This window comes from Capra hircus, chromosome 1, assembly GCF_001704415.2.
Source record: "Capra hircus breed San Clemente chromosome 1, ASM170441v1, whole genome shotgun sequence".
In the NCBI taxonomy this organism is placed as follows: domain Eukaryota; kingdom Metazoa; phylum Chordata; class Mammalia; order Artiodactyla; family Bovidae; genus Capra; species Capra hircus.
In genome coordinates, this window is record NC_030808.1 from 126,532,755 (window position 1) to 126,556,870 (window position 24,116).

A 24,116-nucleotide genomic window follows, 5' to 3' on the forward strand; every position below is an offset into this window, starting at 1 on the left:
GCTGAAGATCTGAAATGTACATGATCTCTAAAAAATAACAGCACTGAATAAAACTGAAAGGATCATCCAAGTTCCTACGTAATACCAAAGTATTTATCCAGGATAGGCAAAAATCTCTTAACATCTCCCGTGTGCCTAAATGAAAGATTATATGAGATTCCGATCCCAGGCAGCTTTCCTTCTAATTGAGAAGAGCAGAAATGTAAAAGGACTTACCAAAAGTGTGATGACTCCTGTGAAAGAAGTATGTACAGATTCTCTGGAAAAGGGGTATAAGGGAGGTAGTGGGGGTGGGTGAGAAAAAAAATTCCCTGTGCTGTCGTGAAGGAGGAGTTTGCCAAGTGGTTTAGGGCAGGGAGGCAGAGACACTGCCCGGAATGAGGCAGGTGGGAGAAGGCGTGCCTGCAGCTGGTTGTGGCCAGAGCACGGGTCAGAGAGGAGAGGGCAGGTTCCTGGGCGTTAGGTAGTTGGGACCTGATCCTCCGGGCAGTAGGAACTACTGGAGAATTACAAAGAAGAGGGCTGAGGGAGTGTAATCCAAAGGGCCAGTCTGCCAGTGGATTGGAAGCCGGACTGACAGGAAGACGCGGAGGGAAAGTGAGGGGGTGGGTCGGAGAGGGGCTGAGTTCTGGCCATGCCAGTGAGGCTGGAGAAGTGTTTTAGAGGCGGAATCAATACCACTTGGCCTGGCTGGATGCAAGGCCTGAGGGGCAGGTGGGAGCTGCTCTGTCAGCAGTGTCAGATGCCGGGGAAAACCCCAGTAGCATCTTTTCACATGTGAACGAGCACACAGTGGATCTTAAGTGTTTCGGGGTTCAAGTGGTTGTGATTAGAGGAACCATGAGAGAAACTCCCGGTGGGGACTAGATGGGGAGCAAGTAAGAAAGATGCCGTTGGAGTAGACAAGAAAGATGATACTAGATGTCATTGGCTTTTGCCCCAAGACGCAGTGAGGAACTCATCTACAGGGATATTCCAGACCTTAATCTGTGTTTTCTAGGTAGCTGTGAGGTTGAGGAAAACAGTAGTTGGTTGAAGGCAGGAAATTTGTCCCATTACCATGTCTCTTACTGCAGGTAGGAACTGCACAGTGAATATGTAGGAGCCCTGTATTAGCAGCTGTGCCTGTTTAAAAGAGAGGAGATTTAGAAACTGCTCTAGGGACTGTCTTCCCTGGTGGACCAGTGGTTAGGACTCCGTGCTTTCAGTGTGGAGAGCGTGAGTTTGATTCCCGGTTAGGGAATTAAAATCCCACAAGTCACACTGAAAAAAAAGCAGGTAAACGGAGATCTTAAATGAGATCTTATTTCATTCTGGGAGGTTAATTGAGCAAAGCAGTTAATAATGGGATCTCTGAAACCAGGTGGCTTTGATTCAAATCCTGGCTCTTGCCATCCACCAGCGGTGTGACCTTGGACAGATTCTTCACCCTCAGTGACTCTATTTCCTTACTGCAAAGAGGATAACAGCCGTACTTAGGTCTAGGGTTTCGTGAAGACGAATTAGGAGACTGTGTGTCCAGCACTCACACGTAGAATAGGTATTCACCAAGTGTTACCTGTGACTCTGATTGGAAATATGGACGGAGGAGCCTGGTAGACTACAGTCCATGGGGTCGCAAAGAGCGGACACCAGTGAGCGACTTCACTTTCACTTGCACTTTTTCAAGTGTTAGCTGTGACTCTAGCGCTTGTGAAATAAATAGAGCCAGTCCCACAGATCAAGTGTTCATTAGGGGGATGGATGTCGTTTGATGGCGATTGCTACAATTCTGCTGTCTTGCCTCCTTGCTTACCTGACTCCGGAAGGTGGAATCTACCTTTATTGGTCTCAATAGTTAAACAGGTTGCTTGTCTTTAAGGAAAATTCTTGATGTCTCAGAACTGGGACCTGAAAAGTGAGCAGCATTTTCTACTCTACATGCTCATGCTATTTTGTAACCTGTGTTTTAAAGATAGAGAAGCAGAGGCGGATAGAACGGATAAAGCAGAAGCGGGCCCAGCTTCAAGAACTTCTCCTGCAGGTAAAGAAGCCGGGATGTGTTTATTGCCTTCTCTGCCTGTGTTCTGCTTCTCCCCTGACTTGCTCTGAGCCCTTGTTTTCTGCTTTGGGTGCCTTCAAATACCTCATGGGGCTGCACTAGTGAATCGTCCCCAAGGCCTGAGCTCATGACTCTCCACACAATCTGCCTGTAAGAGGGTCTGTCTCAGGGGAGTTTGGGGGAGAATGGATACATGTGTATGTATGGCTGAGTCACTCTTCTGTCCACCTGAAACTATCACAACATTATTCAGTTGTACTTCAATATAAAATAAAAAGTTAATTTAGAAGATGGTCCCATCTCCCATCATCTGGGGCCTCATGGCAGCTCTAATATGTGGAACATATTACTCAACAGTTTATTTTTGACTTTTATTCCTGCTCTGAGCAGAAATTATTTTAGCCCTTATTTGGAATATGAAGGAGAAGGCTAATTAAATTTTAGGTGTTTTGAGTAAAAACGGGCTTTCCTGGTAAAGAATGTACCTGCAAGGCAGGAGACCCTGAATTGGGAAGATCCCCTGGAGAAGGGAATGACTACCCACTCTAGTAAAATAATCGGATACACCTGTAATGTTAATACTTATTATCTGTGGATGACGTCATGACATATTCAGCTTTGTGGCAATACCAAAACTTAAAATGCATTTCCATTTAGGAAAATTAAACTTTACAGTGTAATGTTGATTCCTGTATTTATTCTTTTTAAAATAATTGTCTTGAATTTGGGTAATTTAAAAAATAGAGGCTCTGTCGAAAATCATGTGAGGTAAAATCACAGAGTAGATGGGCTTTTTTTAACCTACTTTTGGTCATTTCAGTTGGTGGAGAAATTTACTTTGAGCAGTACAGCAAGACATTTTCAAACCGATCAGAAAAACTTTTTAAAATGAGCCAACAAGTCTTTGTACTTTTGTTTTTAATCAGCAAAATGTCTTTATATGAAAAGTTTTCAGCCAATCATAAAACCCATTTTGATTTGAGCAACCATAGGTCCTATTTCATCTCTGATATAGTCCACTTTTCAGAAATAAAGGGAGCAATAAGTTACCAAATAATTGTAACAATTTTTTTGTTTCCGCCCCCCCCCCCTTAAAATACTCACTTTGTCTCATGGACAGAATAGGTTAAGTATTCCCACATATTCCAGATTTTTGTTTTTCCTTTCTTGATCCTTATTTTTTGTTCGTTTTTTCATATTTGAATACACATCAGAGAGGCAGGAACAGACTGTTAGCTGTGTGTGGTCTAGAAGGGCGGGGTGGGAGGAGGCTGGTAGGGATGAGAGCAGCTGCAGGTGGAGCAGAGCCCCCAACACAGGCCCTGGGATGACGCCCCGTCCTCATCAGGCACCTCACACTTTCTTGCTCTTCTTTGTCTGTGTCCCATACTGACCCTTGTGGGACCTCCCTGAGGAGCTCCCTTCAGAGCCGGCCGGTCTCGTATTTTTCATGCTGGATTTCCAAAGTAGGTTTTGTATGAAGAGAACACTCTGTAGCTTTAAAAAACAAGAAACTTGAAAGCTGACAGTTTATTCCTGGACCGCTCTGCTTCCTGAGAGACCCTCGCCCCCACCCCCGTCAGCTTCCCTGGCTGCCTCTCTTGTCCGTCTTGCATCAGTGTTTCCCTCCCAACTCACAGTCCCCAAAACCCTGTGCTTGGCCCTTCTTACATTTCCTCAGAGCTCTCATGGAGCATTTGGGGGCTCCATTTTTGGCATGTTATTATGAACCCCTGTTTATCAGCATGTCTGTAATTATCTGTTGATCAGAAAGACTTGTGCTGGGCCGGATTGCCCTCATGTATGTGGGCTTTCCCACCCCTAGACAACCAGTGCAAAGAATGGACCAGAGGCCTTCTCTGGTGGTCCAGTGCTTAAGACGGGGCTTCCAGTGCAGGGGGTGTGGGTTCCACCTTCAGTCCCTGGTCAGGGAACTGAGATCCCACGTGCCTCTCAGTATGGCCAAAAACAAAACAAAACAAAAAGTGACCTGCAATATTTTTTCCCTTTCTACAATGAACATTGCGGTTTTTTTTTTTTTTAAAGTCCTAAATTTCTTTTTCTCTTCTGTCTCAAAACAAGTATTTGCAGACGATTTCAACCCAGGCGCAGCCTAGCTGTCAACATTTATAAAAGCAGGTCTCTCTGAACAGTGAAATGAAACACAAAATAACTGAAAACAACTACTTCTAGTCTCCTGGTAGACACACAGCTTATTTCCTCCTAGTGTTTCCTTTTTCTTTCTTTCAGCAAATTACGAAGTTGTCACAGAAAGTACATTAAGCAAGTCATCCCTGAACACAAATAATTTACCTGTCTGTGGCTAAGCTAGCTTAATTTTTTAACTAGTGAATGTCACAGCTACTGATAACACATGACCCAGGTCACTTTCACTTACATGCCACCTCTTCTCTTGGTCATGTAGGAGAGGGATGGTATGAGCCGATTCTGCCCACAGATGACCCAAATGTCCTACTTTTGTCTATATCATTGTCCCTTCCAGCCCTTAAACTTATCCAGAGCTACTAATGCAGAGCAAAATGAATGTCTAAATATACCTAAAGCTGTTTAGCCTCTGAAATAAACGTTAAGAAGCCTGGAAGAGAACAAAAGGCTAAAGATAAATCAAATGGCAACAAATAAGGAAATCAGTTTAAAACAAATGGGGTGATTTTTCTTTTTACTATCAAAATAACACTGTATGTATATTCACAGCTCTTTTCCCAAGAACAGTCTTTGATGCTATTAAATGTGCACAGTATAGAACAGTGAATCATAAATATGTAAGAACTTTTACTTACCACTGTTTATATTTCTACCTCTACCCAGGCCCTCCCATGCCACTAAGACCACAAAGCTAGGCCAAGTATGGGCTGTCTCCAGGATGTGTTTTCTAGAAGAGTAAGATAGCCAGGTGGAGGTATTCAAACATACAATTCTTTTTCTGAGTTTTATAGTTTCAGCATATTTTTCCTCAATATTAAATGAGCTAAGCATTGAATATAATTGCCTTAGTTCATTAGCAGCAGAAAATAACAAATTAATAACTATGACTCAAGTAATGTTTGATAATGAATGATGTTGACAGTGATGGTTCTAGACACACTGTCAGGGGTAGAATAAATTGGTGTCCCTTCTGTTTTGTGCTTTTTAAAGGAGTAAATGTTTACTTTTCAGGGAGCTAGCACCCAACCATTTTAAGACAACATAAATTTTAATCAAACTTCAGTTAAGGCCCAGGACCTAAAATAAGCACTGCTAGGATAAAGTTGCTAAAACATAGAAAATAACTGAAATGCATCACTACTGGGTGATCAGAGGGAACAAGCTGATGGAAGGGATGAAAGGCTCTGACTTTAGGAGCTCTTTTAACCAGTATCTGTTCCGCAAGCAGATGAAAGACTTCACTGTGTAAGGTCTTTCTACCTGTGGAATTCTGTGATACATTTGCCTTATTTAAAAGAGGGTGGTAGGGTCACTTTCTTTGGCTTTTGAGTAATGGTTATAGCTTAAAGGTAGTAGCAAGATTCAGTGCAAAGATTCAGGCCTTGATATACCTTATAAATCAGTGTATATCTACTGTATAAAGCCTCAAGTTCCTCTTCTGAAAGATGTCAGCTGGGGAGGGGCTTGGACCATTCCAAACTGTGCCCTGTAGATGCTTAGAAGTTCTGTGAAGGAGCTCAAAGGGTGAATGAGGGCAGAGCTGGCAGGGCTCAGGACTCAGCCTCAGCGCAGCCAACCAGAGCAAGGATGTGTTCATCTGTTTTATAAACAGTGAGTGTCCCAGAAGATTTCACTTGAAGAAAGGGTTCTGAGGCTTTGTATAGTTTGTATGTTTCTGGGCTGGATGATCTGAGATGTATTTAACCCCAAATCCTCGGGAGTCTGTGTTAGTTAAATGGAAAGCACGTCCACTTTTGCTGTATCACTCGCGCTGAGAAGAGTTGCAGGTACCACTCTCTCAGATTTGTAAGATCCTTTTTCTATGGATGATGGAAACTGCAGGCCCCATTATTTGTGTTAGGATATGTTAGATACCATTTAAATAAATATTTTTAAATGTATTTCTTGAGTTAGATCATTCTAATGTTTTTGCTTAAATGTTCAACTTTAGTTAATTCATAGGTGGAAAGTCTCTTTAAATGCTCTAATTTTAAACTATATTTTAGATGTACTTAATTAATTTAGTTCCAACTCACTTATCCACGTTGAATGACTGTATGTTTTTGTTGCTCTTTAACAGCAAATCGCTTTCAAAAACCTGGTACAAAGAAATCGGCAAAATGAACAGCAGAACCAGGGCCCTCCAGCTCTGAACTCCACCATTCAGCTGCCATTTATAATCATCAACACAAGCAGAAAAACAGTCATAGACTGCAGCATCTCCAGTGACAAGTAAGTGGAGAACCAGTGGCAGCAGGCAGGACTAGCCTTCTGTTTAACATAATTCCTGTCATTTGTAATATTATCTGAGTCCTCCAAGGCTGACTCCCTTGGGCCTCATGAAACAACTCTTCAAACAAGAGTGCTGTCAACTGCCAGTGCTTGCTTCCTTCTTCACCCTCCACATCCCCCTCTTGGGCCTGGCACTGTGCTGTTTGTGCTGAAGACACAGTGGTGCCCAAGCTAGAACGTGCATGTACGCACACATAGATGAGATAAGTGGGCAAATCACTGCAGTCAAGTAGAGCATCTGTGAGCGTCTGGGACATGGTAGGTTCACCAAGTTCACTGTGCATTGTCATGTTTATGCCAGAGATAGTTGAGATCGGCATGTGGCAGAAGCAGGGTTTTTTTTTTTTTTTTTTTTTTTTGCTATATCGTAGTTGAGCCATGCTTCTGTTTATAATGAATGGACACAAAAGCAGTAGATGAAAAATAAAAGTACTAGATGGCGTTCTCTGCTTGCTTGCTTGCTTATTATCTTACAACTTGGAGTTTGTACCTGTTAACCACCTTCGTTCATTTCACTCACCACTCCTCCCCACCCGCTCCCCGCACTCTGGCAGCCATCAGTCTATTCTCTGCATCTGTGAGTTTGGTTTTTGAGATCCATGTATAAGGTCTGTCATCTGTGTTGTTGCAAATGGCAGGATTTCCTTCTTTTATGATCTGATGTCCATTGTCCTTTTTTATGGTCTGTTGTCTCAAGTACACCACAGTTTTTTAATCCACTCATCTGATGATAGACACAGGTTCTTTCCATGCTTCAGCTATTGCAAGTCACGCTGCAGTCACTGAACACGGGAGTGCAGACGTCTTTTCAGGATGCTTATTTCATTTCCTTCAGATATGTATACCCAGAAGTGGGATTGCTGGATTACATGATAGTTCTATTTTTAAATTTTTGAGAAGCCTCCATACTGTTTTCCAGTGGGTGCACCAGTTTACATTCCCACCAATATGTTTTTCATTTTAACTAAGATTGATGGTAATATCAGTATATTATCATTATCATGGTAAGTGAGAAATAGCAGTTTTCAAAATACAGAGTTTATTTGTAACTTACTTTATCCTTCACGAAAACGGTAGTGCTCTTCAGGCTCTGAATCAGGATTGAGGTAGTTGAGGGCGTAGGATGCAGAGTGAGACAGAAGAAAATGTGGATTGTGGCTCCCCCAAGCAGCTATTCTAAAGCTTTGTCTGAAGAACAAATGGGGATGATACCAGGGCTCTGTCACTTCCTTAAATAAGGTAATGCCTCTAAAAGATCTGACTCCTGGAAAGTGCTTTATAAATATTAGCTGCTATTCCAAGGAGTCAGCATGTAACTTATCCAAATTGGGATGCATCTGAGACCAAAAGAGGGCCCAGTAATCACATCAGTGCAGAGGTGCAGCCCAGGGCTGTCCCAGGGGCAGAACTTCTGGGCTCCTTGGAGCCACTGCATGGCCATGGGATTTACCCTCCCTGGTTTTTCTTTCTTGGCAGTGTTGCTTCCCTATCTTGACTGTGTACAGAGATCGTGGGTTACTTAAATAAGAAAGCACCAAAAAAAGAGGAAGAGAAACAACAGGGATTTCTAAAGTATTTGATAATTAACTTGTTGGTTTATAACAGTCATAAAGGACTAGCACCGGGGGCAGTAAATGATAAATATGTATGTTAGTATTCACACACTTCAAATTCTTGACAGAAACCTGTGTCTACAAGGACTTGTCACTCTCATAAATCCAAGACTTACAGAATGGTTAATGTATTTCCGGGAAAAATAAACTGTTAAGATTTCTAGTTACTTTCTCTAGTTAGCCTTTTGTTTGGTAGGACATTACTAAAACTCTCTACGTCGGTTAGTCTTTGAAGTTTTAAAGAATAGCAGGAAAGTCTGCGGACCAGTGGCCTAGGAGGATTAAGGATCCTCTTCCTTCTCGGGTGGTTATTGACTCCTGTCCTTTCCTCGCCCTCTCCCAACTGGTGTAAAGGAGGCTCTGAGCTGCTTACAGGGCCTTGATATTCAAGGTGGGGTGCAAGTATGGCATTTTGCTTTAAATGACAAGTTTTACTCTGATCTAAGATCTCAAAATTTCATGACAGTGTAAGCCCACCACTGTCCCAGCACATTCACCTGCCCTCTGTCCCCGAGGCTCCTGGCGACGTTGCTCCAAGCCTAGCCTGGGAGCCAGGAGGACCATTTCTTCTTACACGGCCCTCTTTATTGAAAACCTTTTCCAGGCAGCTGGACATCCTGATTTGGTACTTTTCAAAAACATTTGGAAACGTGCTATGTGTTATATGCGACACTTTTTTCTTACGGCATTTTTACTCCTGAGACCCTCAAGACAGGGTTTGGGGTTTGGTTAGTCTGTAAAAAGCCTTCCATTTTTTGCTCGTCTAAGGTGTGATGTGGCTAATACTTGACTCATGAAAATGAAGTAAGCATCCAAAATATTTTCTCCTCAACTCTAGTAGGCCAACTCATGGTAGGAAATTAGGTACTAAATTGGAAGGGCTTTCTTTGTGTATGTTTCTTTTTCTCCCAGTGACTTCTTTGCTTGATTTGTTTACTTTTATTGACATATACTTAACAGACAGTATTGTATTAGTTTCAGGTATACAGCATAGTGATTTGACGTTTGCATCCATTACAAAATGATCACCATGATAAGTCGAGTAACCATCTCTCCCTGTACAAACTTATTAGAATGTTATTGGCCATGTTCTTTATGCTGTATGTATCCCCAGGGCTTGCTTTATAATTGAGGGTTTGTACCTTTTAACCCCCTTCACCTGTTTCTCCTACTGCCTCAGCCTCTCCCCTCTGGCAACCACTCATTTGTTCTCTGAATCTATTTTTATTTGTTTTGGTTTTTTAGATTCCACATATAAATGAGATTATGTGATACTTGTCTTTCGGTCTGGTTTATTTCATTTAGCATAATACCCTCTAGATCTATATATATCCTTGCAAATGGCAAGTGTTTTTATGGCTGAGTAGTACTATCCCCCGTGTGTATACATACCACATCTTTATTCATTCATCTGTGGATGGACTCTAAAGTTGCTTCCATATCATGGCTATTGTAAATAAGACTCAGTGAATACTGAGTGTAACCTTTTCAAATTAGTGTTTTTCTTTGGGTAAATACTTGGAATTGCTGGATAATATGGTAGTTCTAGTTTAAATTTTTTCGAGGAAGCCTCCAAACTGTTTCCCGTAGTGGCTGCACCGGTTTACATTCCCAGCCAAAGTGTAGGAGAGTTGCCTTTTCCTCACATCCTTGCCATTGTTTGTTATTTGTTGTCTTTTTTGGTGATAGCTGTTCTGACAGGTGTGAGATGATACTTCACTGTGGTTTTGATTAGTGTTTCCCACATGACTAGTGATGTTGAGCAGTTTTCCAAGTGTCTTGTGGCCATCTGTACATCTGCTTTGGAAAAAAGTCTGCTTGGAAAGGCTTCCTTAATATTTTATCTTTTATGACAAAGCTATCAACAACTTTGAAAAATACTGGATTTAGACCAAAATTCCTGTCTCCACTTTGCCACAGCTTAATGAGGGCTGGATAGAACTCCTGTTGTCCATCACAGGAAAGTTGTTTTAATCGGGAAAACAGTTTATTTGAGATGTCATTTCTTCTGAGCCCAGCAGAATGACTCACTGCCCTAAAGGGTAACAATTCCTAGTACTGTAGCTGAGCCTAGGTCCTCATGCTTTCATCGAATATACAGGGTACAACACTCTTCACACCTCCCCGACACCACAGAAACCCCTCACTAACTCTGTTTCCTGATACAGGTTTGAATATCTTTTTAATTTTGACAACACCTTTGAGATTCATGATGACATAGAAGTGCTGAAGCGAATGGGGATGTCCTTCGGCCTGGAGTCAGGCAAATGCTCCTTGGAGGATCTGAAACTTGCTAAATCACTGGTGCCCAAGGCTTTAGAAGGCTATATAACAGGTATGTTAACTAATGCAGTCAATGTGGTCCTTGATTAAATATCAGACCCTAACTCGCTAAAACCTTTCTCATAGAAAAGTAGCGCCCGCTATCTGCCCCGTCAGTTCAGTTCCCTTACCCTGAAATGTAACCTCTCGAATTTCTTATGTATCACCACTTTTCTTTAGAGATGCAAACACAAAAAAATACACTGGGCTGGAAACAACTTATTATTTAGTTTTGTCTAATTCTCACCTTTATAGAAATGGAACCAAAGTGATATATTCTTTGGTGATTTAACTTTTCACTCAACATGTTCTTCAGGTTTATCCACAGGATTTCATGTAGCTGTAATTGATGCATTTTTACTGCCAGGTGGAATTCCAGCATGTGGATGAAGCACAGTTTACTTGTTCATTTTACTGATGATAAACCTTTAGTTTTGTTTCCCATCTCTTGATATTTAAACAGTGCTGCTCTGAACATTCCCACTACTGTTTCTCGGGGACCGTGGGCATGTCTCTATGAGTGAGATTGCTGGGTCTAAGGCAGGTCCATCTTCATCGTTACTAGATGATGCCATGGCTTTCCAACTTGACTTTAACATGGTACACTCTCACCCACAGAGTGGAAGTGTTTTGTCTTCCCAGGCAGGTGGATGTGAACTGGTATCATTATTTTTTAAATTGAGATTTAATTTCCATACTATATGATACACCACTTTAAAGTGTACAGTTCAGTGATTTTTAGCGTATGCACAAGGTTCTGTAGTTATCACCATTATCTAATTATGATTTTATCACCCCAGAAAGAAATTCCACATGCGTTAGCATTCCCTCCCTCCCCGCCACCGCCCATTCTTCGCAGCAACTGGCAACCACTAATCTATTTCCTGTCACTGTGGATTTGTCTGTTCTGGATCTTTCATGTAAATAGAATCTTACACTAATGTAGCCTTGGTGACCGACTTGTTTAGCATGTTTTCAAAATTCATCAGTGAATCAGTACTTCGCCCCATTTTGTGGGCAATACCACATTTTCTCTATCTGTTCATTAGCTCACATACTGGGAGTGTTTTCACTTTTGGGCTATTATGCTGCTGTAAACATTGTACATGCTTCCGTGTGAACATTAGTTTTTGCTGCTATTGGGTGTATACCGAGCAGTGGAACTGCTGGGTCATATGGTAACTATATTTAGCATTCTGAAAGCGCCAAACTATTTCCCAAAGCAGTTGTAGCATTTTATAATCCTGCCAGCAATGTATGAGTGTTCTGATTTCTCCATATCCTTCTCAACACTTGTTATTGTTCATTTTATTACCACCACACTAGTGAAAGTGAAATGGTCTTTCACTGTGGTTTCGATTTGCATTTCCCCAATGACTGCTGATGGTGTGCATCTTCTCGTGTGCTAATTGACTATTTGTGAATCTTCCTTGAAGAAATGTCTATTCAGATCCTTTGACCATTGTAAAACTGGGTTATCTTTTCATTATAAGAATATGCTTGAAAGCAGAAACGCTTTGTTTTGCGTGTCCTAAAATTCAAATTTTCAATAATTAAGAAGTCTTCTTTATGATTATAGTTCTTAAAAGTATGGTATATTGTGCACATATAATTTGGGTGTATAGACACAAGTGTTCTACCTTTTTTGCCAGTTTCCTTCATTTATAAGTATTACTACCTACAATTTCATACTGTATATTAAAGGCACTTTAATATTAGCTGTAAGGATTATTAAGCCAGATGTAAAGCAGTTGCTACTGTTCTATGGTTTTAGCCACAACACAAGAGCCTGGATTGAGATTTGGTTTTTATTGCATTTAGTGCTTAAATTCACACCACATACTTCCTGTCTGATCCCCTCTTCTTTCCCCTCAGCCTCCCAGTCCCCTATTTGCACCCCCCACCCCCCATTCTCCCCTTGCTCCTTCCAGAGGAGGACCTGCTGTTTTCTTAGCAGCTGGGGCATCCTAGCCATCCAGCAGGTCTGCAAAAAGCTCTTACTCCGTAAGTCATCAGGACTTTATTTTAACTCATCCTCAGTGAAAAGACTGTGGGCGATAGGCGGGCTGTGTGGTTTTGATCTCTTGGTGACCTCGTTTCCAGACTAGGATAGACTTTCTGTTTGGTGCAAAAGCATGTGCCTCCAGCGTGCAGAGGGACAGGATGGCTCTTGAAGGTTGTGAGAACTGTTGTGTGGGTCGGCCTTTCAGAGCCATTGTGAAAGGAAAACGTATCCTGTCAAGAGCTATGTTCTGACAGAAGGTTTCCATATATACTAATTAATAATACTCAGCACAGGATTCTGGCTTTAACTTCATCTACCAACTTGTTCTTATTGTCTCCATCTAAAACCTGCTGTTCTTAGAATTTTTTTCCCCCCTCACAGCTGCTTTAGTTAGCCTGTGAAGAAAAGGTTCACAGGCCATGTTAAGATGACCTGTGCTTGGTCTCATCTTACCACATAAGTCAGATTCATTTCAAGAAATTCATTTCTGATATTTCTGCCACCTGTGTTGTCAACTCACCTTTGAAATACACGATGCTCATTCATTAACATCTGGATTTTATTTGTCCCAGTCACTGCCTTCTCTGACAGTCTAGATGAGGAGACAAGGGCAAGTAAGTTACAGGGCCTCCCTGGCGGCCCAGTGGCGAAGAATCTGCCTGCTAGTGCAGGAGACACGGGTCCCATCCCTGACGCGGAGAAGCCCCACAAGCCGGGGAGCGTGAGCCCGTGTGCCACGGCTACCGAGCCTGTGCTCCAGAGCCAGGAACCACAGCTGCCAAAGCCCGTGTGCCCTAGAGCCTGTGCTCCGCGGCCAGGGAAGCCGCAGCAGTGAGAAGCCTGTGCACAGCAATTACAGAGCAGCCCCCCCCGCCACAACTAGAAAAGAGCCTGTGCAGCAGCAAAGACCCGGCACAGCCATAAATAAATAGTAATAATAAAGTTACAATAAGAATTAGTCAGGGTTGTGATGGGAGAAATATGGTAAATTGCATAGAAAACAGGACCGCAAGGATGTATCTGCACAGTATTTGATGCAGACTGAAACAGCAGTGCCCTCACGAAAAATGTGACTGTGCAAAGCCTTTTAAAGTAAGGTTTAGTTCAAGTTTTAAAGCAAAGGATACCAAGAAAAAGAATAAATCTTGGTTACTAATAGCACTGAGTTCCCAGGGGGCACTTGAAACCATGGCAGGGGGTATAGGGGGTTGAGCAAGAATGTGTCTGTCCCTCTGACATAGGGTGTTCTGACTTAACTGTCTGCTTATCCACTCCTGCTCTGGTTGTTAACACCCCAGCCAGAGGCTTTTGTGGTGCATCCAGCGGGTGTCCAACAGTAGTACAACCATCAATATGTTCATGTGGGATGCCCTCTCAAGGGCTTCTGCAAGAAAAAAAGAATGAAGACTCTGGGATTGGTCTAATTTGAATTCTTTCCGGCTGTAGTCTGTCTCCCTGAATCCTCCCCCTTGCTCCACTCTTATGTTCTAGAAATTTCCTTTTTGCAAGCTGAAGAAACCTGGGTTCTCCCCAGGGCAGGAGACTGTAGCTTAGAATGGGCTGCTTGCCTCCTTCGTCTGTGCTCTCTGCAGGCCATAGCAAAAGCAGCCACGGGACTTACCAGGCCTCCATCTGTTTTTGTTTTTTCCTGTAGACATCTCCACAGGACCATCTTGGTTAAATCAGGGACTGCTTTTGAACTCTACCCAATCCGTTTCAAATTTAGACCTGACCACCGGTGCCACCTTGTCCCAATCAAGGTATGTACTTTCTCAGGGTTAAAACGGTTAGCCTCCAAGCCTGCTCCTCACTGGAGGGGAGCCCCATGTGCCTCTATCAGCTGGGTCTCCTGCGGATCCCGGCAGAGCTCGCCTGTGGCCCTCCCTTTCCTGGGCTCTCATCCTTTATGTTTTCCAAAGCTTAAAGGCTGCACACATTAACGAGCCTGTGTGTTTCCGATTGTTTGCTAGTGTAAACCAAGGGTTGTGCCTGGATGCTGAAGTGGCCTTAGCAACGGGGCAGCTCCTTGCCCCAAACAGTCACCAGTCCAGCAGTGCGGCCTCTCACTGCTCTGAGTCCCGAGGCGAAACGCCCTGTTCATTCAACGATGAAGACGAGGAAGAGGACGAGGAGGACTCATCCTCCCCAGAATAAAGACAGGCGCAAACCCGCGTTTTGCTGTCTGATGCTCATGTGTGTTTTTAGTGTGAGCTCTTGTTTTTGAAACGACTGCTTCAGTCTTTGCCTTTGTTTGCACTGTGTGTTCAGTGAAAACTAGGGAAACACAATAAGCAAATTACCCGAAGGCTGAGATGGTTGAGATGAAAGCTAACGTAGTGCGAATGAAAGCTCTGATCAGCAGAGCAGTAGATCACATGGCGAGCAACGCCTGTTCTCTGAGGTGGCGGAGGGGGCCGTCCCTGAGGAACGGGCAGCGTGCACGCCACACACTTCCCTTCCGCGAGGCGGGGCCATTGCTGCCCCCACGGCCACCCACCCGCTCTTCGAACTGAGATGGCTACACGAACAGCCCCTGCTGGTCTGGGTCCCTCGTCCCGCTCCCTGGCCTGGGCTGCCCTTTCCCTAGGCTGACCAACCACAAGAGGTTCCTGGTGGGCTGTGCAGTGAGTGAGGGAGACCACGGGGCCCCAGGAGCACAGATGGAACCGCTGAACTAGTTGAAAGTCTAGTCGAGGTGCTTTACGCATCAGCTGCCTTAGACGGCTTCTAGAAAGGAGCGAGCGCTAATTCTGAAGTACTTAAGTGACATTTAGAATAATTTATAGTCCAACTGAAATTATCACCCTTAGCCAATGCATTGGTGCATAGAATTTTCTAGGGCTACTTCTGGAAGCCAGAATAGAATAGCATTTTCACGTGCATTAAATACTTTGCCAGCACTGCCTTTTGCCAGCATCCTAAATCTGGAGTGTTACAGAGCAGGAAATTGTCTCTGTGGTTTTAATCAGAGCTATGCGTTTCCTACAGCTTTTTCACTTAGCACAAAACAAAGAAACATGTCCCTATGACCGAACTGCTTGCTTACTGTTCCCTGCAAGTAATTGTATGATTTCACCCAGTGTGCAATTTGTGAAAGTGAACTGCCATTACTGTTGTCTGAAAAGGAGTTCAAGAATATGAACAAGCAGTGTTTTCCTGTACATGTCACCTTCTCTACATTCTCATGAATCAAAATGACCATCCTGGATTGATTCCTGGGTGAAATGCATTTCAAACTAACCTGATAGTTTCACAGAAACACCAGAAAATGGTGAGCACCCCAGGACTGGGCGTGCAGTGGAGCAGGATGTAGACTGTCATGACAGAGCCAAAGACGCCACTGGGAACCGCACGTGCTGGGTCCAGTTACCGCCCCTCTGAATACGGGTGTGGAGACAGCTGCCACCATGGCCAGACCCCAACTTAAGTGCACATTAAGGCCTTGGAAAGGAGCAAGTGATAATGGACAATTAACTCTAGTCCTTTGACTTGACTTGTTTGTATTTGCCCTTAAATTATGCATCCAGTTACTGTGAGCTCAGCCCACCGATTCTTTTCTAAATCCTGCCGGGGGAGTGTGCAGGCGAATGCCTGCAGTGACTAGAGGGGCAGGGCCTCACTGACCCAAACAGCTAGTACAGAAGGATGTAGAGCGTTAAGTTCCTTTGAGACAAAACTCATTCTGTCAGGAATAAGCCATAGTGCAGAGTGTTGAGGCGGAGGTGGAGGCAGGTGCAGGAGGACTCTGGCGCATCCTGAGGCCGGGCATGGAGGAGGTGGGTGGCCAGGGGCCTCCAGGGGACCTTCCGACTGGGAAGGTCATCAGCTGCACAGTCAGGTAGAACCAGGTCTTCTCAGGCTGCCTCCACCTGTACCTTCCCCAACCTTTCTCATCCCTGTGCTTGAAAGGAGCCCTGGAGAGCCCCGGGGCCACAGCTAGCTTTTCAGACTTGGAAATACTGTGCCACAGGCCCCAGACCCGCCTGTCCACATTCAGGACAGGTGCACTGATGACGAGCGCGCCTCAGCCTCACCAGAGTGCATGGGGAATCTCTCCCTTCTCTGTTCTTTCTGCTACAGATAAAACATGGGTTCAGGAGAACAAGCAGTCAGAGACTCTGAGCATTCATTCCCGGTGCCCCGTCACTGGCCACCTGAGCCGGCACTGTGTGGGGTTCAGCGGAACTGGCCTCCATTCCTCAGTGATGGGCCTGGGCTCCTGGTGAGGATGCCCAGTGGGGTCACAAGACACGGCACAGGTGGAACGCTTGGCCTGAGCGGAAACCCAGATGGAGATCGTTAGGGAAGTCCTGTCATTCTTCTGCTTCTTCCCCATAGATTTACCTGGTTCTAAAGTCCAGACAGAATTTTACAAGAAATCAAACAGAAAAGGATGCTAGGAAACTGTGGTTAGAACCTCCAAGCTTCTTTATAGAGTAGTACCTGGGACTGTTTGTACACATGTGCACGCACACACGGACACTCCTTCCAGGGTGTGCGGTCACACTCTGCTCTGGGAGGAGTTCAGGAGGCCCGTTCCCGCAGGGCCCAGTGTAGTTGGCAACCTTTGCCGCACAGTGCCACCCAGCTGGTGGATGGTGATCTGTTCCATTTCACGCAGGGGCACCCAGCCTGCTGTATCTGGCCCTGCTGTGGGAGGGTCCATGGCGCCCAGGCACCTGCCCACTCCTTCCCTCCCCACTGTGCACATCACCTGCTTCATCTCTTGTGATGACGGGATGATGGAAGCCGCTCCAGCAGGCGTTGACTTAATCTGTGCCTTATGATCATGGAGGACCTCGGGAAGGGGCAGGAAGGGAGGCGCTAAGATGGTGATCCTTGCCTCCCAGCCATGCCCACCACCCTGCAAAAAACATTACAAATGTTGACCCACGTCTCAGAGAAGGGGTGGGGAGAAAACTACGCAGTGGCTGTCATCTCAGCAGGAGAAAGAGGATAACTCTCCCTGCTGGCAGAATTGACAGTGGCCGCCGTTCTCTGCCTCACTTAAAGAATGATGCCTGGGTGAACCCCCAAACACAGGAGCCACTGCAGGTAACTCAAGAGACAGTCCACAAGGGAGTGGCTCGCTTTAGCCATGCAGACATCACAAACTTGGCTGTTACAGAGACAGCAGAGTTTGGGTGTAACTTGGGCCCTGGGATAGTCAGAAAGCAGAGTCAGGATGGGTGTCCGTGGGGCAGGGTCAGCAAAGGAAGGGAACCGCCTCAGCAGTTTCTACCAGAACCACATACAGAGGGGAAGCCTGGTTAGCTTCATGGGCAAGTTGCTTCAAGTGCCAGCCCCCTCCCCGTGGGCACATCTGTGAGGTAGCCTTCAAGGCTGTGCTCTCATGGGGTCCCTGAGGGGTGAAGGCTGGACAGTGAGTGAAGATTGAATCCTTCAGTAAGTGTTTGAGTGAGAACAGAAGAGAAGATGTTCAGATTGATTCATGCTGTGGAGAAGACAACAGGGTTGTGGCCGGGGGGACAGGCTACTGTGGCTGGCAGTATCCAGGGGAAGGGGGAGCCGAAAAGGTGACATTTGTTCTGCATCGGACCACTGAAAGATGTCTCTTCCAGGCCACTCTACCCTACAATGTGCACTTGGAATCTCTGCTAAATTCCAAAGGCCCCACTGTTCCCAGCTTTCAGTATATGTTTTGGAGTTTGTTAGGGAATTTTTAAAAGAAAACCAAATATAGCTACCAGCAGTAGCCATAAAACTAAGAGAACATTCTAACCCATGAAGTTCTCATTATGAGCTGTTACCTTCCAGCTGAACCTACACAAGAGAAAAGTGATTAGAAATGGAGGACTTTTCTAGGTGTTTTCTTCTAGTTTTACAACCTGTTAGATACATAAAGATCTACTTTTTATATTGGATATATAAAAGAATCTTTTATCTTGTGTATGACTGACTTTAGTGGAGCTAAAGACTACCTGAGGGCCATTTTCCCAGATAGGTTCCCCATTTCCAGGCACCCAAAGCAGCAGCCCCCCAGCACTGACCGTGTGTGCCAGGGCCCCGCTCCATGTCACCAGAGCGGCGCCTCCCCACCCTCTGATCTACAGTCCATACAACACTCAGGCCATTTGCTTAACTTCAGTTGAGCCAAACACTACCACCTAAAAGGAAAAAGTGAAGTTAAGATTTTTACCTTTTTCTTAAAAAATTCAAACTAAATGCCCATATCAATTACAGCATTTCTCAGGAATCAGCCAAGATCTCTCAGAAAAGACAAGCTTTAGGATCCCGTTGTCCCATGTACTTCTACACTCCCATTAAGCCCTGGGAATCCCTGACCAGTACAGAAGCTTCGGTGGCAGCAGGTATCCACCGACTATGCTGTTGAGACAGGAGAAAGCTTGTTCACTTAAGAAATATTTCTGTGCAGCTGCTCTTTGAGACAAAAGCTTGCACCATTCTTATGAGGCCTCGGCTTTACCCAAAGGTCCATGAGTTCCATGCTGTCTTGACCCCTTGCTTTTCCAGCAGACTTAACTTCGGTCCTTCCTGCTTGTAGCCACCTCAGAAGCCAGTGTAGCAGAAACGAAGGGGCAGGACTCACCCCTTCTCCACCAAGGGCCAGTGGGGGAGAATGTCTCCTCCACCCACCCACTCAGGCATGTGAAACAAGCCCAAAGCTGACTGACCCAACACCCCCCAGCCTGTGTGGCCTCCAGGGCCCACACTGCACCCAGAATCTCCCTCCTGGGCTACGTTGCCTCCTACACACTCAGCCCTTGCCACAGTCTTCATGGAGGGCCTCTGGGTTAGCATCAGCCCTCTGTCACACCAAGTGCTAAACAGCTAAGGAGCAGGAGTGGGACTTTGCTCATGAGGGGCCAGGGTGAAGCTGTGGTGTCATCTCTGGGCCTTTCTCGGCTTGGAAGACCCAGGCTGAGACAGCCAAAACTCAGAAAAAACCCATTCCTCCCTGGGCAGAGGCCCTCACGCAAATTGGAGGTCACCTGGTCCTTCTGTTCCGTGTTAGCTTGTTTCTCTCCATGTCTTTCCCAGTATAACAAGGAAATGTCACCAGATCATGTTTGAGTTTTGAAACCCACTGACTTGTCACTTCAAACTTACCGTTTTATCACTTGTCTTGAGTCATCTTGAACATGCTGGGCACTGTCTAATTAAACAAATGGCCTGGTGATTTTGCTTGTTCACGACTGGGTCACAGATTTCTGTTAAGCTACGAGTCTGTGGGAACCCAGATACTTTTCTGCTGACAGATTTCTCTGCGTGCATTGCAGTTCTGTTCTTCCCAGTAGTCATGGTGGCTTCAACTGCTCAGTGTCCCCAAAAGAACCACCAGCCGAGCTGGAGCTCAGAGGGGACCATGGTTCATGACTGTGGTTCCTCGAGGTGACTGTCTGCCCATCCCCTCCCTGACTGTTAGCCGAAATAGGCCACGAGCCCCAGTCTCCAGCCAGCTCACCTTTTCATTTGGCAGTGTTGTACTCTGATCACGTGCTGTTAGGTTTTATGTCCAGAAAATAGAGTTCTGCTTCTCTTTGCATGAAGGAGTCATCATGGTGCCATAGGCTTTAAGCATTTAAACAAGAGAAATAAGGGGAAAATGCAAACACCACATCTGACCTGCCTAATGTAGACTTTATTAGATTGAAGTACCTAACCTAATATGATGTATTATTTTGTAGCATCTCAGACTTTGTAAATAAATACCATTATTTTTATATGGAAATTTTATAGAAGAGCTATTTCTGTATACTTAATTATTCCTGGGTTTTCTGAAATTGCTTCCAATAGGTAATGGGCAAGTCCTAATCTGTGCTTCTGTAAGGATGGTTCAAGGACCACCTATACATGGGGGCGAATTGATGGGAGGGGTTCTTAAATTTTGCCTTCCTAAGGCCCACCCCAGATGCTCACTCAAAAGCTCTGGGGGGAGAGGAGGGGCAGAGCCTGGGAAGCTGTAATTTTAATAAACTCTGAGTGGTTTTGGTGTCCATTAAAGTGTATCTTTGTCCATCCTGAAAGATTCAGAGAAGGAAAGAATAAGCTTTTGAAATGAGTTTAAGTTGTGCTTGAGGAAAAAAATGTATCAGACTGTTCTATGATTTGAATGAGATGTACTATAGAGAAAATAAATAATTTAAAATAATGGCAGTCTCATTCTTTGGGGGAGGGGGTGGTTAGTGGGGCTTGTGGTGCATGCCTAGCCCTTGCTGAGTCCCTCCCCCAGATCTGCCTTCATACGGGAGTTGCCTCACCCAGGGTTATGCCACATGCAGCCAGTGAGGGGGTACAGAAGTCCAGCCTCCTTGGCCCAGTCGGGGTATCCGAAGGGCCACCACACTTCAGAATGCCTCGTGGAATTGGTTGGTTCCTCCGGCAACTGTGTCATGGCTCAGCTCCCCTCTGCCCGACCCTGCCCACCTCACTACTCACAGGCCGTGTCCCCAGAGCGTTCCAGTGCACATCCACCACCTGTCCCACCTAGGATGGACATGTCAGACGTAGGCTATGTTGGAGACCTATGATGTTACATCTTTATACATGTGTGCATGCTCAGTTGCTTCATTTCTTCTCCAACTGCGACCGCATGGACTATAGCCCATCAGGCCCCTTCGTCCATGGGATTCTCCAGGCAAGAATACTGGAGCCTTCCTCCAGGGGAATCTTCCCGACCCAGGAATTGAACCTGTGTCACTCACGTCTCATCCATTGACAGGCAGGTTCTTTACCACTAGCCCCCCCAGCGAAGCCCTTCCATCTTTATAAGGTCACTTTAAAAGATAACTGGGATGTCCCTGGTGGTCTAGTGGTTAAGACTACACTTCCAATGCAGGGGGCACTGATTCCATTCCTGGTGGGGGACTAAGATTACAGGTACCACGTGGCCAAAAAAGAGATAACTGCATAATTGTCTTTACAGTCCCAGAAATGACTGACCTGAATATAATTTTTTAGCAAAGATGCTTCCTGATCTTCCCTTTAACCAAACCACAGCATCAGAGACAAGATCTACAGTGAGGAGTACAGAGTGCTGCCAGGCCCTAGGATTCACCATGGCTCCCAGCACCTCCTGCTCAAGCAAACTCTGCCTGCCTTGGGAGAGGCAGGGGCCCTTGGTAACGCTGTGTTAATATGTACAGTCTGAGGTGGGTGTGTGGTGGGCATGTGGACAGTCAGAACGAAGGGTTTGGAGTAATTTGGGGATCACAGGTTGGGGCCAGTTTCGGGGCCACTAGGAAATGGTTAAGGAAGCACTCACGATGTCCAGCCTGACTTTCCTGGCTGTCCAGTGGTTAGGGCTCTGCACTTCCGCTGCAGTGGGCATGCTTTCAATCGCTGGTCAAAGAACTAAGATCCCACAAGCCGCACAGCATGACCCAAAAAAAGAATGTTAATGTCCAGGAGGAAAGGCATCTTCTCTGCAGACTCTCCTTGAGTTCAGTGGATCAAGTCAGTGATAGTGTGGACTGTCCACTGTTGGAAGTGGGGAACCAGTGCCCACCCCTCATCCCAGGGATTTCCTGGACTGGTGAGCCCAAACTAGTAGCAGGTCCTCTCCGCTCAGTTCCTAGGGCCATTTGGCAGGCATGCCCAAGGACCCACGCGAGTTACACTGGGTCACTGATTTGATCATGCAAAAGTGCTCTTGCTCCTGTGGTCATGTTGGGGATGTTGTGGAGGACTGTTGGGAGTGTCACTGGTGGCCATCTACATAGCCAATGGCCCCAGTGCTGACCAGGGTGTCCGCAGAGCCCAAGGCGTTGTTGACTTCGATACACAGCTCCTTGATCTGGGCTCCACGGAGGTTTCAGTAACAAGCCATCAGAAGACAGCCTCAGCCAAGGGTCTTCTCCGGCAGCAGAAGTCATCTGACAGTCAATCTGCCTTTTTTGATTCCTATTCCCAGAAGCTATTTTTCCCCATCCATCTGAGGATGAACTGCGCCTGCAGTTCCACACTCCTTCCATTTCTGTATGTGATTTCTTTGAGCACTGGCTCTTCAGTTCAGTCACTCAGTCGTGTCTGACTGCGACACCATGGACTGCAGCATGGCAGACTTCCCTGTCTATTACCATCTCCTGGAGCTCCTCTTTCCACTACCCGAAGACACCTCCGATCTCCCCCACTTTCTCGCCTGGGAAGAGGGCTCAGTATGTTCTTACTGTGGACAATTGCCAAATGCCTGGGAGCTCCTTGCCAGCTCTGCCGTCTTCCTGAGGGGGCTTTCCAGTTTCTTGCCGAAACCTGCTTTCAGGAAATCACAGTGTAAAGCGCTCTGGTGAAGGCAGGCCTGTATCAGGGTGGGTGAAGCCAAGCCCACTGAATGCAAAGTACTTGTCATAACCACTCACTTTCATGCAAATTACTTTCGCCACGGGGGCTGGGCAGCCGGCACCAACCACGTCTCATTTGCATGTCTCCTGCCTCGCTCAAGGCCGTGAGTACTGTGATGTCTACAGTACTGTGATGTCTACTGTACTGTGGTCAGGAGATTTGTTTTCTTGCCCTAGCACTTGGCCATGGCCCCCAAAAGCCAGAATTCAGTGAGAAGTCCTGAGAAGTGTGCCAACTCTTTGAGACCCCGTGGACTAGCCCACCAGTCTCCTGTCCAGAGGAGAATACTGGAGTGGGTTGCCAAATCCTTCTCCAGGGATCTTTCTGACCCGGGGACCAACCCAAATCTCCAGCATGGCAGGCGGATTCTTTACCATCTGAACCACCAGGTAAGCCTCAGTCGTGAGAACAGGGTGTACTAAAGCCTGAAAATGATGGTCCTGAAGGGTATGATCTCCACAGGAATTCTTTTCAGACTCTGCTAATAAATAAACAGATTTGTGTTTGAACCTCCAATGAACAAAGACTTGTACTGGATCTTTAATCTGAATACAGGATTTCTTTTACTTTAAAAAGACCTGTACCTCTTTCCCTGCCACCATGGAGTGGAGGTGGAGGCTTGGGTGCATTCAAGGTTCGGCTTCACCCGTAACCCACTGCAATGGCCGAGGATGGCATTGCTGCTGGAGGTGTAATGGATATTAATACTGCTCTGCAAGAGGTGCTGAAGACTGCCCTCTTATCCACGATGGCCTAGCACACGGAATTCACGAAGCTGCCAAAGCCTTAGACAAGCGTCAGGCCCATCTCTGTGTGCTTGCATCCAACTGTGATGAGCCTATGTATAGCAAGTTAGTGGAGGCCCTTGGTGCTGAGGACCAAATCAACCTGATTAAGGTCGATGGCGGCAAGAAACTAGGGGAATGGGTAGGCCTCTGTAAAACCGAGGGAAAACCCTATAAAAGTGGCTGGTTGCAGTTGTGTGGCAGTTAAGAACTATGGCAAAGAGTCTCAGGCCAAGGATGTCATCGAGGAGTACTTCAAAATGCAAGAAATTATGAAATAAAAAACTGAGTTCTTGGTTTAAAAAAAAAAGACTTGTAGAAATTATTTTTAAGAACTAAAACCAGGGATTTCCATGGTGATCCAGTGATTAAGACTGCTTCCACTGCAGGGGGCTGAGGGTTTGATCCCTGGTCAGGGAACTAAGATCCCAAATGCCATGCAGTGAGGCAAAAAAAAAAGAAAAGAAACCAAAATGTGAATCCAGTGGACATTCTTGAAAGTCAGATTAAAGGCATGAAAGAAAAGCTGTGTTTTCTCTGGGGGTCTTAGTGTCCCCACCCATCTTCCC

At 45.5% G+C, this 24,116-nt stretch overlaps 1 protein-coding gene and 1 pseudogene across 6 annotated transcripts in view; both read left to right on the plus strand.

Moving 5' to 3' along the window:
* Nucleotides 1–20,573, plus strand: part of TFDP2 (transcription factor Dp-2) — a 209,764-nt gene extending 189,191 nt beyond the window's left edge. For 4 of the 6 annotated variants that reach the window (XM_018049648.1, XM_018049635.1, XM_018049665.1 and 1 more), the window contains 5 exons: nt 1,955–2,023; nt 6,288–6,439; nt 10,281–10,447; nt 14,094–14,199; nt 14,410–20,573. In XM_018049648.1, the coding sequence (XP_017905137.1) occupies nt 1,955–2,023; nt 6,288–6,439; nt 10,281–10,447; nt 14,094–14,199; nt 14,410–14,593 (678 nt within the window). In that variant the 3' untranslated portion in view covers nt 14,594–20,573. The remainder of the gene's footprint in view (nt 1–1,954; nt 2,024–6,287; nt 6,440–10,280; nt 10,448–14,093; nt 14,200–14,409) is intronic. The other 2 variants (XM_018049643.1, XM_005675489.2) reach the window with 2 other exon arrangements.
* On the plus strand, nt 23,195–23,828 carry LOC102188089 (annotated as a pseudogene).